A 16,441-nucleotide genomic window follows, 5' to 3' on the forward strand; every position below is an offset into this window, starting at 1 on the left:
CGCTTTCTTCCTCTGCTTTTCCCGTCGCCACCGTGCTGCTTTGGCGAGCTCGCACCGTCGCCATAGCGCATACCAGCCTTGGCAAAGCCTGTCTCAGCTCCACCTGTTATTTGCGAACCCAACCAAATCGCCCTTGTAGCTTGACTTCACCGGGAAGCGTTGCTAGTTGCTTTTCTTCCTCACGGCCGGCAGCGTCACCAGTGATCCCGCTTCACCATGGCCGTAGCTCTACGGTTAGCTTCTGCCCTTGCGAAGTGTTGCTCCAGCTTCTCCATATTGCCATGATGCTTTGTGCCTTGTTGCTTAATCATTTCGTCCACCGCAGTCACTGGAACACCGCCGTCGACGTCTGCTTTGCCGTCGTGTTTGCTGTGACCACGATGAGCTTCTCTGTTGCTCCTCCAGTCCATCCTTCTACTCGAGCGTGTTTGGGGTGAGCTCCTGGTGCTTCCTAGGCCTTTTATTAAACTGCTACCGGCCTCCCTTCGCCGGCATAGTGCAGCTGCTCCGCCGTGTCCGCCATGGCCGACGTCGAGCTCGGTTTGAGCTGTAATTGGTGCAATTAGTGCCACAAATAGGTGCGCCTCATAGTAGTGATCACGTTGGTACCCTCGTCGTCGCCGTTGATCTCACCGGTGGTGAGAAATCGTCGGTCAAAGCATGGTCATCGCTGTTGAGCGCGGGAGGATGATGCTGACAGGTGGGGTCACCCTGTTAGTGACCGTTATTTGAAAATGGATTTTTCTATTTTGCAGAATTGAATGAATAGTGCTATGATTTGTTATTTTTGTATAAAATTAATTAGAGCTCCAAAAATTATGAAAATTTTTGTGTGACCTCTATGTGATGTAAACTATTTAGGACAAATATTAAATGTTCATTTTCTATACATTTTGAATGTGATAAAAATTGCTCTAATTAATTAAAAAATGAGTTTCCATGATTTTTCTAGGCTTTATTATTTATTAAAAAATTATGAAAATTGTTTTGCCACTTAGTTATCATGTGGTAAGCCTTCATAAAAATTTTGAGCTCATTTCGAGAAAGTTGATTTATTTCATATCTTTAATTAAATAATTAATTCATAAAGGCAAATAGTAAACCTTAATAACTTAGGTTTTGTTTGAATTTTGGATTGAGTGATGACCTTGGGTCATTAGTATAAAATAATTCTTGGTACTTAAAGTACGTGTTTGCATTTACAAAATGGTTTAAGTAGTCGTTGGCTTGTAACTGTACCACGAAGGAAAGTTGTATTCAAGTTATTAATTTTTGCATCCATTGTCAAGCATCATGTTTCTTATCGCGCATCATAGTAAACATGGCATTTGTTACTACATGTAGTGAATGAAAGTGAGAACGTGGTAGTCAACCAAGTTGAGGAGGAGGTTAATCCATCTGTTGAGGTCGGGTTTGAAAATTGTGGAACGCCTCCGGAACCTGACTTTTCCGTTAATCAAGGCAAGCCCCGGATGCATTTAAACCTACCTTGTGCTTTATAAATTTATATCGCTTTTGCTTTTCAATACTGCATTAAGTGATTAGGAGTTGAGTGAAAACCTAATTGGTGCATTATCAACCTTGTTTTTCAATATCAACCTTGTTAACCGTTGAAATCCGAGAATGCTTATTTATGCTTAGCCACGCTTAGAACGATACAAGTCGGGTGATCACCGGTCATCCACGAGCTATAAATGGTTTCTTGGCTTTGACTGGTTATTTATGGGAACATGAGATATGAGCGTGTGGAGTAACAAATCTAGACCGGGCGGACTCGGTGTATGAGAGCCACAAGACATGGAGGTCTTGTGAGCGGGTTCTTTCCACCTGTGTCGATTAAGACACGTCCGTTGTTGAATTGCATGAGGTGAGACTTTGTAGTACTGATCACATACTCCGATAAGCCTTAACTTGGCTATTCTATTACTAGAAAGGCTACTCACGCACTAGGAGTGGAGAGATGGCGAGAGTAGCATGTACCCACGTGGTAATGGGCTAGATTGGTGGAGTACTGTATTCTCAGGTGGCGTGGACCCATTCTTGTTTTAGAGGATCTGAGGGTGGGATGGTATATATAGGTCGAGGACCTACATATGTCATGTGGTTGGGAATCCCTAGCTAGGTTATAATCAGTTTGAATCATTGTTGTTCCTCGGTTATGGAGACTCAACTCACTGTTCATCATCGTAGTTAACAAATGAAACTTGAGCTAGATTTGAGAAAGAGTTTGATATGAAGTTCATGATCTAATTACGGATCATGGCAGATTCATATATGGTATTTATGAAGAATTAAATGTTGAAAGAATCTTTTTAAAGAGCTTTTACGTAAAAGAACCTTATTTATTGATAAAGCCTTACCTTGAATCCCTGAGCCTACATTCCTGAGTCTTATCAGTTTTTATTTCAGTTAAGTCTTGTTGAGTACTTTTGTACTCAGGGTTCGTTGACCCTTGTTGCAGATGAGACTCATGCGCAGGTCTATCTTGGACCGTGTTACATGACTGTTGTTCAAATCGATGATGATAAGTAAATGTGTGACCCTTGAGCAGGGTACTTTCTTTGTGTGTTATATTTTATGTTACTAATGCCACTCCACTACTATGGTTTGTAATAATAATCAAACTTAGTTTGTAAGGTTTGAAACAATTGGTTTGTAAAATAAGTTATTGTAAGACTTCCGCTACTTTACTCTGATGTATATATTTGAATAAATGTTGTAATACTGCACTGACTCTGTAATGGGATCCTGCTCAGAAATCGTGGATGATTTGGGGTTCTCCGAGGACACCTGACAGTCTTCTTAAGTTACCGAGAACATATGCATAGTCGTCAGAGGTTATTGGACAGTGATAGGTGCATGTGGGCCCTATAATTTAGGAGGTTCTACCACAGAATGGTATTAGAGTGATCGTTATAAAGTCTTTGTTGTATTGTTTTACAAAAACTTCAAAATGATTTGGGACAAATAAGTTTAACCTACTAATTTGGTCCAAATTGCTTTCAACTTATCTTATTTCATTCTCACCATTCCTTATTTGATTAAAAAGGCTTTGTGTGGTGGAGTAGTAATTTTATTATGCCCTATATAATAACAACTATTGTTTATAAGCTTTGATGTTTTTGTTCATAAGAACAATTCGTGCATCATGATTAATCCATTTGTTACTTACTTTCCCTCTGAGTCTAGGTTGGGTAGTGAGTCTAGGTTGAGTTGTGTAATCCATCCTTGCTACTCTTGAGACTGTTATCAGATCGACTTATTGTTTTGAAATCTTGCTTCCTACAATATGGCTCGTACCAAGGTAACACCGCATAAGTCCGTTGGACCCAAAGGAGTTCCTCATCACTAGCTTGCCCCTAGGAGTGATGGTGCTAGTAGTAGCAGCTTTAGGCCTGATCCCCAAGCTGAGATATAGAGGCTTTCAGTAGAATTAGCATAGGCTACTAGAGATAGGGCCTTGGATGTCATCTAGGTGGGCAAATTACAGGATCAATTGAGGTGTCTCACCACCGCTCATAAGAACTGTGAGCATATGTTAGTTCGTATGGTGGAAGGAAGAAATGAGGCTTGGCATAGAGAAGATGTAGCTAGAGCCTGAGCTCATGAGTTAGAATTCTATGTAGAAGACTTAGAAGAATATTCTACCAATCTGCATGAAGAAGTCCATAGGCTGAACAATCTTTTGGATCCAAATCATGAACCTCAAGCAGATGCAATGGACCCAGGTGTCATCATTGCAGATGATGATGAACTTGAAGAGGAAGAAGAAGAAGATCCAGAAGAATTAGTGATGGTCGATGAAAGTGATAATGAAGGCGGAGATGTTTCTGGAATGGATACCGATCATGAGGTTTGAGGTGATCGAGGAGAAGAGTAGAGTTGTAATATATTGAGTTCTAGTTTAGTTGGGTAGTCTCGCTTAAGTTTGAACTTGTGTTTAAATAAGTGAAGCCATTGTAATGTGTTTGTAGTCAACTCTTTTAATAGTTCAAGAAAGGATTGTGAATAAAGTTTGGGTTGTCATGAACAGATGCGTCGTACTCGAGGTTCGACTATTCCTGGTACTAAACAAGATGAGGTTGGTATTCCTAATCCACCACCAGTTCCGCCAAATTTGGCTGATGCTATTGCAGCGCTAGTCAATGTGATTGTCGATAATGCTCGATTACTTCGGGAGTTAGCTCAAAGTAATAAGAATATGATGCAAGGGAACCGTGGTCGTAATCATCACAAGAAAGAAGTTACGTATGTTGATTTCACTGATACAAGACCACCAGTGTTTACCAAGGCTGATGAACCACTAGAAGCTGATGATTGGCTTCGTACCATGGAGCAGAAGTTTGACCTCATTCCATGCACCGAGTTTCAGAAGCCTGTTTTTGTTGCTCAATAGCTTAGAGGTGCAGTAGGTGCTTGGTGGCAAACCTTGTGGCTATGCAACCAGCCAGTGTTCAGTTAACTTGGGCTAAGTTCTGCACTGCTTTCTATGCCCATTATATTCTAGAGGGAGTTATGGCCATGAAGCTTGATGAGTTTCTTGCTTTGAAGCAAGGTGATCAAACAATCATGTAGTATGTGGGCAAGTTCAATCACCTTTCATAGTACGCACCTAAACATGTTAACACAAATGCCAAGAAGAAGAAGTGGTTCATGCGGGGTCTAAATACTAAACTTCAGACCATGATGACTACCTGCACCAATGTCACATATCATGAGGCAGTCAACATTGCTATTGCATCCGAGGAGAAATATCGGCAGCATAAGGAGATTAAGAAGAAAAAGAGTGTGCCAACTGGATCTTTCAGTGGTAATCAAAAGAGACAGAAAATAATCTATCATCCAGTGAATCACTATTGTCCTCCTTATCGTTCGCCGCAGTTCCAAGCCGGTCAACGACAAAATGTCAGTCCTGCTACAACTAACCAAAACTCTCAATAGTCAAATGTTCCTGGTGTTCGTGCTCCAACACCCCAAGGCCACCATTACCCATGTTTCAATTGTGGGAAGTCCGGTTATTTCTCTAGGGAATGTCTGTATCCTAAGCAATATAATCCAAATTTTTAGAAGGCTCCTGGAAATCAACAACAGGGTCAAGCTCAGAACAAGAACAACAACCAAAATGCTCAAAAGGGCAAAGATGAAAAGAAGATGGGGCAGGTTTTCTATATCAAGCCAGGGAGATTCCAGAAGGGGAACCCATGATGCTGGGTATGTTTCCTATCGCCGATCATCCTACAGTTATGCTTTTTGATTCTGGTGCATCTCATACATTCATCAATAGAACCTTTGTCATAAAGCATGAAATTCCAATTGGGGCAACCAAGGAAAATTTCTTTATATAGTCTCCCGGGGGACGTCTGTGTACTAAGGAAATGGTGTACTAGGTACCCATAAACCTAGGTGGGCATATTTTTCCCACTACCATGATTATTCTCAAGGATCAGGATATAGATGTGATCTTTGGAATGAATTGGATGTATCAGCATAAGGCTGTTATAGATGCTTTGAATAGGACAATAAGGTTGAGTTTGCCAGATAGTAATTCTTAGCTTCTTATCCAACTTCCAACCTTAAGGAGATCAGTGGAAAAAGTTTGTGCAACTTCCGTCAAGGAGGTTAGAGATATCCCGGTAGTTTGTGAATTCCCTGATATTTTTCCTGAAGATTTACCCAGTCTACCACCTAATAGGGATGTTTAGTTTAACATAGATCTAAAGCCTAGAACAGCTCCGATCTCTCGGAGAGCTTATAGGATGCCTCCCAATGAATTAGCTGAATTAAAGACTCAGTTGCAAGAGTTGATTGATAAAGGGTTTATCCAACCTAGTTCATCACCTTGGGGATGTTCTACAATTTTTGTGAAGAAGAAAGATGAGACCCTGAGATTGTGTGTCGACTATCGTCCATTGAATGAAGTAACCATTAAGAATAAGTATCCCTTACCTTGGATAGATTTACTTTTTGATCAACTAGCTAGAGCCAAAGTTTTCTCCAAGATTGATTTGAGGTCAGGTTACCACCAAATCAAAATTAAGCCTGAAGATATTCCCAAAACAACATTTACCACAAGATATGGATTATATGAATACCTGGTAATGTCTTTTGGTTTAACGAATGCCCCAGCTCATTTCATGTATCTGATGAATTCAGTATTCATGCCTGAGCTAGACAAGTTTGTAGTTGTGTTTATTGATGACATCTTAGTATATTCCAAGAACAAGAAAGAACATGTGGAACATCTCAGAATTGTTCTGACACGCCTAAGAGAACATCAATTGTATGCCAAGCTCAGTAAGTGTGACTTTTGGCTAAAGGAAGTACAGTTCTTAGGGCATGTCTTGTCCGCTGAAGGAGTTGCTGTGGATACAAGCAAAGTTAAGGATGTCCTAGATTGGAAACCACCAACTACTGTTCATCAGGTTCGGAGTTTTCTGGGAATGGTGGGTTATTACCGTCAGTTTATTCCAGATTTCTCTAGAATATCCAAGTCCATCACTAGGTTGTTAAAGAACCAAGCCAAGTTTGTCTGGTCATCTGATTATGAAGAAGCTTTCCAGACTTTGAAGAGATTGTTAACCACTACACCAGTATTAGCATAGCTAGATATCGAGAAGTCATTTGACGTTTATTGTGATGCTTCTGGTATTGGTATTGGATGTGTATTGATGTAAGAAGGCTGAGTCATTGCTTATGTTTCTAGACAACTTAAGCAACATGAAGAACATTATCCAACTCAAGATCTGGAGTTAGCAGTAGTTGTCCATGCTTTGAAGATTTGGCGGCATTACCTGCTTGGTAATACATGCCATATTTATATAGATCACAAAAGTTAAAAATATATCTTTACTCAATCAGAGTTGAACATGCGACAAAGAAGATGGTTAGAATTGATTAAAGATTATGACTTGGAGGTTCATTACCATCCTGGTAAGGCAAATGTGGTTGTAGATGCCCTCAGTCGTAAGAATCATTGCAATTGTCTGGCAGTAAAAACAATGGATCTGGCTTTATGTCAAGAGATGGAGAAGTTGAATGTAGAGATAATTTAACAAGGTTGTTTGACCAATATAACTGTTGAATCAACTATTCAAGACCAGATTATTGCCGCTCAAAAAGAAAACAAGGGTATAGCCTATATCAAAGAAAGAGTCAGGAAGGGAAAAGCAACTTGTTTTAGGATAGATGATGCAGGTGTGCTATGGTTCAAGGATTGTCTTGTGGTACCAAAGGTTTCTAAGTTGCGATAGTCAATTCTTGAAGAGGCACATACCACTAGGTTCTTTATTCATCTGGGAAGTAATAAGATATACCATGACTTAAAACAGAGATTTTGGTGGACCAAAATGAAGATAGAGATTGCTCGATATATAGCCAAGTGTGATACTTGTCAAAAAGTAAAAGCTATACATTTGAGATCTGCTGGAGAGTTATAGCCATTGCCTATTCCAGCTTGGAGGTGGGAGGATATTAGTATGGATTTTATAGTTGGTCTACCCAAGACATCAAAAGGTTTTGACTCAATATGGGTTATTGTAGATTGAGTAACTAAGTCAGCACATTTTCTTCCAGTCAAGAGTATATATCCTACTATCTAATATGCCAAGATGAATTTAGCACGAATCATAAGTTTACATGGGGTACCAAAGACCATTGTGTCGGATAGAGGTACACAGTTTGTCTCCAACTTTTGGAAACAATTGCATGCTTCGTTGGGTACCAAACTTCTATATAGCACCGCTTATCATCCACAGACTGATGGTCAGACTAAAAGAGTAAATCAAATACTTGAAGATATGTTAAAGTGTTGTGTCCTTAACTATTCCAATAAGTGGGATGAATGTTTGCCTTTGGCTGAGTTCTCATACAACAATAGTTATCAAGAGAGCATTAGAATGGCTCCATTTGAAGCACTCTATGGTCGTAGATGTAGAACATCGCTGAATTGGTCTGAACCCGGGGAAAGATGGTTCTTTGGAGTTGACCTTGTGAAAGAAACAGAAGAGAAGGTTAGACAGATACAAAGTAATTTGAAGATAGCTTAGTCCCGACAAAAGAGTTATGTAGATAAATGATGTAGACCATTGGTGTTTAACAAAGGAGACTTTGTATATCTAAAGGTATCACCAATGAAGGGAGTTACCCATTTTGGTGTTAAAGGCAAGTTGGGACCTCGTTATATAGGACCATTTCAAATTTTAGAGAGGTATGGGAAGGTGGCATATCGCTTGAAGTTACCAGAACATCTCTCAGTTTTACATGATGTGTTCCATGTTTCTCAATTAAAGAAGTGTCTTCGAGTGCCTGAGCAGAATGTCAAGGTTGAAGGAGTGGAACTTGAACCTGATTTGACCTATTCTGAATATCCTATCTGAGTTCTGGATCAAAAAGACCATGTCACTCGAAGGAGGACAATCAAGTTCTACAAGATACAATGGAATCAACATTCCAAAGAAGAAGCTACTTGGGAATCCAAAGATTACTTGCTAGAAAAGTTTTCGGAGTTTCTTGCGTCAATATAGAATAATGTTAGTTGGGCTATGTTGTTACAAACCATGTTTTGTAAAAGGACCTGAGTTGTTTTATGGTTAAGTTTGGAATGTTTTGCTTGACACATTTCCTTTTCCATTACTTACCCTTGGACTTTAAATCTCAGGACGCAATTTCTTTTAGGGGGAAGGATTGTAACACCTCGGGTGTTTAAATACTAAAACCTGCCATGTCATCATATGCATTGCACCTCATTTTGGTGTTAGTGAAAATTTTGATATGCATACACTAAAACAAGTTTACCTTTATGTTATATGTGTTGACTTGTATGGTTGAATCAAGTTCAAAATCTTTGTATTGAATTGAATTTCCAAAAACCCTAATTTCTAGTATTTAAATTCTACCCTGAATACCTAATTCAAAATCTAAGCACATTTTGGGGTTGAGCTTAAAAGCAAAAATGTAGAGCTTGTCAAGGTGTACAAAGTTGGTTTTTGGAGTTTTCAAAGTTGTTATATAAAATTTGAAGTAATTTGAAAAGGCGAAATGTACTTAAAGTGTCCCCTTTTGATTTTAAACTTGCTTTTCAAAATGTAGACCAAATTAGAGTATGGTTATTAAAGCAAAGTTGTAGAACTTTAAATTTGGAACAACTTTTATTTTTGGAGATTTTTGAGTTACTGTATAAATTTGGGAGTACTTTGGGAAATTAGGTGAGTGGCAATTCTGTAATTTCGGTGAACAGTATCCGCGGGCGACACCTCACCGCCGGTGACCTTCTTCTGGTTTCCTGGCGCGCTCGTGGCCATCTTCAGCTTCGCGCTGGCATGGAGAAGGCTGCTACGTGGCTTCTTCGTCCTTCCTGGCCGCATTTTAAAGCCTCCAACGTCACCGTTCTCCTCCGCTTTCTTCCTCTGCTTTTCCCATCGCCACCGTGCTGCTCCGGTTAGCTCGCACCGTCGCCATAGCGCATACCAGCCTCGGCAAAGCCTGTCTCAGCTCCGCCTGTTATTTGCGAACCCAGCTGAACCGCCCTTGTAGCTTGACTTTGCTGGGAAGCGTCGCTCGTTGCATTTCTTCCTCGCCGCTGGCAGCGTCACTAGTGATCCCGCTTCACCGTGGTCGTAGCTCTACGGTTAGCCTCTGCCCTTGTGAAGTGCTGCTCCATCTTCTCCATGTTGCCGTGATGCTTTGTACCTTGTTGCTTAATCATTTTGTCCACCGTAGTCACCGGAACACCATCGTCGACGTCTGCTTCGCCGTCGTGTTTGCTGTGACCAACGACGAGCTTCTCCATTGCTCCTCCAGTCCATCCTTCTACTCGAGTGTGTTTGGGGTGAGCTCCTGGTGCTTCCTAGGCCTTTTATTTAACCGCTATTGGCCTCCCTTCACCAATGTAGTGCAGCCGCTCCGCCATGTCTGCCATGCCCGGCGTCGAGCTCGGTTTGAGCAGTAATTGGTGCAATTAGTGCCACCAATAGGTGCGCCTCGTAGTAGTGATCACGTTGGTACCCTCGCTATTGCCGTTGATCTCACCGGCGGCGAGAAATCGCTGGTCAAAGCGCGATCATCGCTGTTGAGCGTGGGAGGACGATGCTGACAGGTGGGGTCACCCTATCAGTGACCGTTATTTGAAAATGGATTTTTCTATTTTGCAGAATTGAATGAATAGTGCTATGATTTGTTATTTTTGTATAAAATTAATTAGAGCTCCAAAAATTATGAAGATTTTTGTGTGACCTCTCTGTGATGTAAACTATTTAGGAAAAATATTATATGTTGATTGTCAGTAAATTTTGAATGTGATAAAAATTGCTCCAATTAATTAATAAATGAGCTTCCATTATTTTTCTAGGCTTTATTATTTATTTAAAAATTATGAAAATTGTTTTGCCACTTAGCTATCATGTGATAAGCCTTCATAAAAATTTTGAACTCATTTGGAGAAAGTTGATTTATTTCAATCTTTTAATTAAATAATTAATTCATAAAGGCAAATAGTAAACCTTAATAACTTAGGTTTTGTTTGAATTTTGGATTGAGTGATGACCTTGAGTCATTAGTATAAAATAATTCTTGGTACTTAAATTACGTGTTTGCATTTACGAAATGGTTTAAGTAGTTGTTGGCTTGTAACTGTACCGCGAAGGAAAGTTGTATTCAAGTTATTAATTTTTGCATCCATTGTCAAGCATCATGTTTCTTATTGCGCATCATAGTAAACATGGCATTGTTACTATGTGTAGTGAACGCAAGCGAGAACATGGCAGTCAATCAAGTTGAGGAGGAGGTTAATCCGTTTGTTGAGGTCGGGTTTGATAATTGTGGAACGTCTCCGGAACCTGACTTTTCCGTTAATTAAGGCAAGCCCCGGATGCATTTAAACCTACCTTGTGCTTTACAAATTTATATTGCTTTTGCTTTTCAATACTGTATTAAGTGATTAGGAGTTGAGTGAAAACCTAATTGGTGCATTATCATCCTTGTTTTTCAATATCAACCTTGTTAACCATTGAAATCCGAGAATGCTTATTTATGCTTAGCCATGCTTAGAACGATCCAAGTTGGGTGATCACTGGTCATCCATGAGCTATAAATGGTTTCTTGGTTATGACTGGTTGTTTATGGGAACATGAGATATGAGCATGTGGAGTAATAAATCTAGACCGGGCGGACTCGGTGTATGGGATCCACAAGACATGGAGGTCTTGTGAGCGGGTTCTTTCTGCCTGTGTCGATTAGGACACGTTGGTTGTTGAATTACATGAGGTGAGACTTTGTAGTACTGATCACATACTCCGATAAGCCTTAACTTGGCTATTCTATTACTAGAATGGCTACTCGTGCACTAGGAGTGGAGAGATGGCGAGAGTAGCGTGTACCCACATGGCAATGGGCTGGATTGGTGGAGTACTATATTCTCAGGTGGCGTGGACCTATTCTTGTTTTAGAGGATCTGAGGGTGGGTTGGTATATATAGGTCGGGGACCTACATATGTCGTGTGGTTGGGAATCCCCAACTGGGTTATAATCGGTTTAAATCGTTGTTGCTCCTCGGTTATGGAGACTCAACTCACTGTTCATCATCGTAGTTAACAAATGAAACTTGAGCTAGATTTGAGAAAGAGTTTGATATGAAGTTTATGATCTCATTATGGATCTTGGCAGATTCATATATGGTATTTATGAAGAATTAAATGTTGAAAGAATCTTTTTAAAGAGCTTTTATGCAAAAGAACCTTGTTTATTGCTAAAGCCTTACCTTGAATCCCTGAGCCTGCATTCCTGAGTCTTATTAGTTTTTATTTGGGTTTAGTCTTGTTAAGTACTTTTGTACTCAGGGTTTGTTGACCCTTGTTGCAGGTGAGACTCATGCGCAGGTCTGTCTTGGACCGTGTTGCATGACTGTTGTTCAAATCAATGATGATAAGTAAATGTGTGACCCTTGGGCGGGGTACTTTCTTTATGTGTTATATTTTATGTTACTAATGCCACTCCACTACTATGGTTTGTAATAATAATCAAACTTAGTTTGTAAGATTTGAAACAACTGGTTTGTAAACTAAGTTATTGTAAGACTTCCGCTATTTTACTCTGATGTATATATTTCAATAAATGTTATAATACTGCACTAACTCTATAATGGGATCCTGCTAAAAAATCATGGATGATTCGGGGTTCTCCGAGGACACCCAACAGTCTTCTTAAGTTATTGGGAACATATGCATAGTCATCAGAGGTCATTGGACAGTGATAGGTGCATGTGGGCCCTATAATTTAGGAGGTTCTGCCACAGCTAAGCTCAGCCAAATGTGCCAGGCTATCGATCAACTTTTCTAGGAGATGGCAAAGGAAATAGAGTGGGCAGACAAACTTGCTTCGGAGCTGAAAGGTGAATTCCTCCTTGTCGGAATTACTGTTGAAGTAGCTTCCTTGTATAATGGATCATTGTAACGCTTGCAGGCTATTGTCATAAAGCCAAAGCATAGTTTGACGTGCTGGTGCAGGAGACCAAGGTCCAAAAGGAGAACTTCGACGCTAGAATCGCTGCAATTAAGTCGGTGCTTGACTGCGTCGACCTAGAACCGGCCACTCAGCACGACGGTAGGAGGCAATGTCCCGACACCATCATCTAGAGGTGCAATGCAGCATGGGAGAACTTCAAGACCTTCAACCGCAATGCCATTATGACCATCGCTACCCATGTCCTTGTGGTTGTTTGGTCCCATTACCCGACCATCGACCTTCAGTCAATAGGGGGTGGGTTCATCGAAGGACTAAGCGACGTGGGGACCCAATAGCTAGAGGATGAGGTGGAGGACACAGCGAAGATGCTGGCTGGCGATATAGATCTGTTTGGTGAGATGAATGGTAATGGCGGTGCTCAGTAATCTGCTCATAAATTATCATCTGTAAAATCTTGACAGTGTAATTACAACACGCGAAAGCGCAAGAAACAATTATTTATCGAATAAATGTTATAAGGTGCATGTATATGCAATATATGTAGTTTGCTTGTATTTTAGCGAAAAAATCTTCACAGTTTCAATCCTGACATGATTATGTGTAGTTCAAATAATGTCTGACCAGTTGGTCTACTACTGATCCCTATGGCCTTGGCCAGCCCATAGTCCATAATGTCGAGCATGGAGCGCGTGCACGTGTAGGAGTAATAGGCATGACCCAGGAACCGTAGCTGACCACCCATGACGCAGAGCGTGGAGCCCATGGCATGTGGAGGGAAAGATCGGTGACAGGGTCTTCTCCATAAAAAATAGCGCGGAATGTGTACTACTTGGTAGTTGTTGTACGAACTTGGAGATAAAGGCAGCATAAGCAGTGTTCGAGCAATGTATTCTATGTTGAACTCTCGGCCTTGGCTGACCCATATTCCATAACGTCGAGCGCGGAGCCCGTACACATGTAGGATAAACAGGTGTGACCAAGGAACCATAGCTGACCACCCATAACACAGAGCGCGGAGCTTGTAGCACGTGTAGGGAGAGATTGGAGACTGGGTCTTCTCCGAAGAGAACAAAAATGAAAAGATGTTGCTCTCCGATCAGGAAAAGTGTTCGGCAATTTGGAGAAAACGTGTTTGGCGATTTCGGAGAAAACATGTTCGGTGATAATGTTTGGAGAAATCGTGTTTGGTGATTTTGGAGAAAACATGTTCGGCGATAACGTATTGGAGTTCGTTATGAAGTAGCATGGAGCTTGGCGACCGCAAGTGGATGTTAAACCACGATAGAGACAAAATGGAGACAAGTTATGGAGACCAAAACTTTACTAAATATAAAATTGGAGAGTACATATCTAGAGTGTTTTAAGGATAGAAACGTATAAGGTGTTCGATGTGCCACAAATTGGGAACATCGACTGCTTCTAAGTAACTTAGGCGATAAGAACCTGGTCGAGTAACCTCTTTGACGACATGAGGCCCTTCCCAAGGGGAAGAGAGCTTGTGCATCCCTTTAGTTTTTTGTTTTCTATGGAGAACGAGATCCCCAACAGCAAATGAATGACCTTTGATGTTTCGGTTATAGTACCTCCGCAAGCCTTCCAGATATTTAGCTGTACGGACGCAGGTGATTAGGCATTCTTCCTCGGCCCTATCGATGTCCTCAGATCGAACAGCCTCAGCCTGCTCTTCATCATAGTTTTCCACTCTAGGTGCTCGGAAAGTAACATCCATTGGTAGTATGGCTTCTGAGCTATAGACCAAAAAGTATGGAGTCACGCCGGTGCTGCGACTAGCTTGAGTATGCAGTCCCCAGACTATAGCTGGAAGCTCCTTGAGCCATCTGCTCGGGTGATTTTCTTCTTTCTGATATAGTCGCTTCTTGAGGGCATCAAGGATCATGCCATTCACCCATTCGACCTGGCCGTTGGCTCTTGGATGGGCAACGGAGACATATTTGATGGAGATGCAATGGTCTTCATAGAATTCCCAGAAGTGATGGCCAGTAAACGTAGTTCCAAGATCGGTGATGATGCTGTTCGGTAGACCAAATCTATGGATGATATCTTTGAAGAGCTCAACTGCTGTCTTTGCAGTAGCCGAGATGAGCAGTTTATATTCAATCCACTTGGAAAACTTGTCGACGGTGACATATACATATTGAAAACCACCTGGTACTAGTTTGAAAGGCCCGATCATGTCTAGTCCCTAGCATGCGAAGGGCTAGGAAGCTGGGATGGTTTGCAGCTCTTGTGCCACCACGTGTATTTGTTTAGTGAAGAATTGGCATCCTTCACAACATTGAACGAGGTCTTCTGCATCATTAATGGCTATGAGCCAATAAAAACTAGCTCGAAAAGCCTTGTCGACTAGTGTTCTCAAGGCCACGTGGTTGCCGCAAGAACCATTGTGAATTTCGTGAAGTAGCTTTGCTCCCTCCTCTTGGGTGATGCATTTCTACAGTATCCCTTCCTTGGCACTTTTCCTCATCAAGTTGCCCTCCACCAGTACGTAAAGCTTGCTTCGACAAACTAGGCATTCAGTTTCAGTCTTGTCGGCGGATAACTTGGCGCTGGTGAGGTACTTGATGAATTGCTCCCTCCAATTGGCGACCGGCGAAGGTACCGCAAGTACTAACTGCTCAACAGGGGGAACCTCTTCGACTTCCTTATCTTCTTTGATGGATGGCGCTAGGAGATCTTGAACAAAGACCCTCGGTAGGATTGTGGCACGAGAAGAGCCCAGCTTGGATAATTGATCGGCGAGTTGATTTTGGTCACGTACCAAATGGCGATACTCGATGCTGTAGAATTTTCCTTCAAGCTTCCTGATTTCGGCACAGTATGCATCCATCTTCTCACTAGAACAGGACCAGTCCTTATTGAGCTGGTTGATAACTAGCGCAGAGTCCCCATACACCATGAGACATTTGATGCCAAGCTCAACGGCTATACGGAGACCATGGAGACACACTTTGTATTATGCGGCGTTGTTGGAGGGCGGAAAGTGTATCCAGAGAACATAGCATAGATTGTCCTTGGTCGGTGTAATGAACAGAATGCCCGCACCAGCACCATTGATGTTAAGGGCTCTGTCGAAGTACATCACCCAGTGTTTGGGCAAGTAGCGGTGATGGGCTCTTGGATCTCGGTCCATTCAGCAATGAAATCAGCAAGCGCCTATGACTTAATGGTAGGTCTGCTTCTGAATTCGATGGAGTAAGAACCAAGCTCAATGGCCCACTTGATGATGTGACTGTTGGCCTCCTTGTTGCGTAGAATGTCGCCAGAGGGAACTTAGTGACCACAGGGATCTTGTAATAGTCGAAATAATGTCGGAGCTTGCGTGATGTAATTAGGATTGCATATAACAGCTTCTATACCTGAGGATAACGAGTTTTTGGCTCATTAAGTACCTCGCTTATGGAGTACACTAGATGTTGCACCTTGTAGGCGTGCCTGACTTCCTCGGGTTCGACGACAATAGCTATGCTGACAACATGGGAAGTGGCGGTGATGTAGATCAATAGGGTTTCATCTGGTCTTGGCGCTGTCATGATTGGTAGCTTTGTTAAGAACACCTTGAGCTACTCAAAAGCTAAGTCTACCTCCTCCGACCAGGAAAAGTGCTCAGAGGCCTTGAGGAGCTTGAAGAAAGGTAGCCCTTTTTTGCCGAGGCGTGATATGAAGCCACTTAAAGCAGCCATGCAACCTGTAAGCTTCTGTATATCCTTGACGCATGTTGGTCATTTTATATTGGTGATAGTGGAGACCTTGTTAGGGTTAGGTTTGATGCCTCGAGCACTGATGATGTAGCCCAGTAGTATACCGGATGGGACTCCAAAGATGCATTTTGAAGGGTTCAACTTCCATCGGTATTTGTTCAAGTTGGTGAAGGTTTCCTCAAGGTCGACGATAAGATTATTGGTGGCCTTGGTTTTGATGACCACGTCATTGATGTAGGCTTTGATGTTGCGGCCGATCTATTGGT

The 16,441-nt window shown here is 41.6% G+C and overlaps 1 protein-coding gene across 1 annotated transcript; it reads right to left on the reverse strand.

Moving 5' to 3' along the window:
* Positions 1–14,908: 14,908 nt before the first annotated feature.
* On the reverse strand, positions 14,909–15,373 carry LOC136491710 (uncharacterized). Its single transcript, XM_066487968.1, has one exon. It carries the CDS (start codon positions 15,371–15,373, stop codon positions 14,909–14,911), a length of 465 nt encoding a protein of 154 aa, XP_066344065.1.
* Between the last annotated feature and the right edge of the window lie 1,068 nt (positions 15,374–16,441).

Source organism: Miscanthus floridulus, chromosome 11 (genome assembly GCF_019320115.1).
Source record: "Miscanthus floridulus cultivar M001 chromosome 11, ASM1932011v1, whole genome shotgun sequence".
In the NCBI taxonomy this organism is placed as follows: domain Eukaryota; kingdom Viridiplantae; phylum Streptophyta; class Magnoliopsida; order Poales; family Poaceae; genus Miscanthus; species Miscanthus floridulus.

Bases quoted from the DNA above. Each gene is read 5' to 3' on its own strand.
- LOC136491710 (XM_066487968.1), bottom strand. From the start codon at position 15,373: ATGGTGTATGGGGACTCTGCGCTAGTTATCAACCAGCTCAATAAGGAC.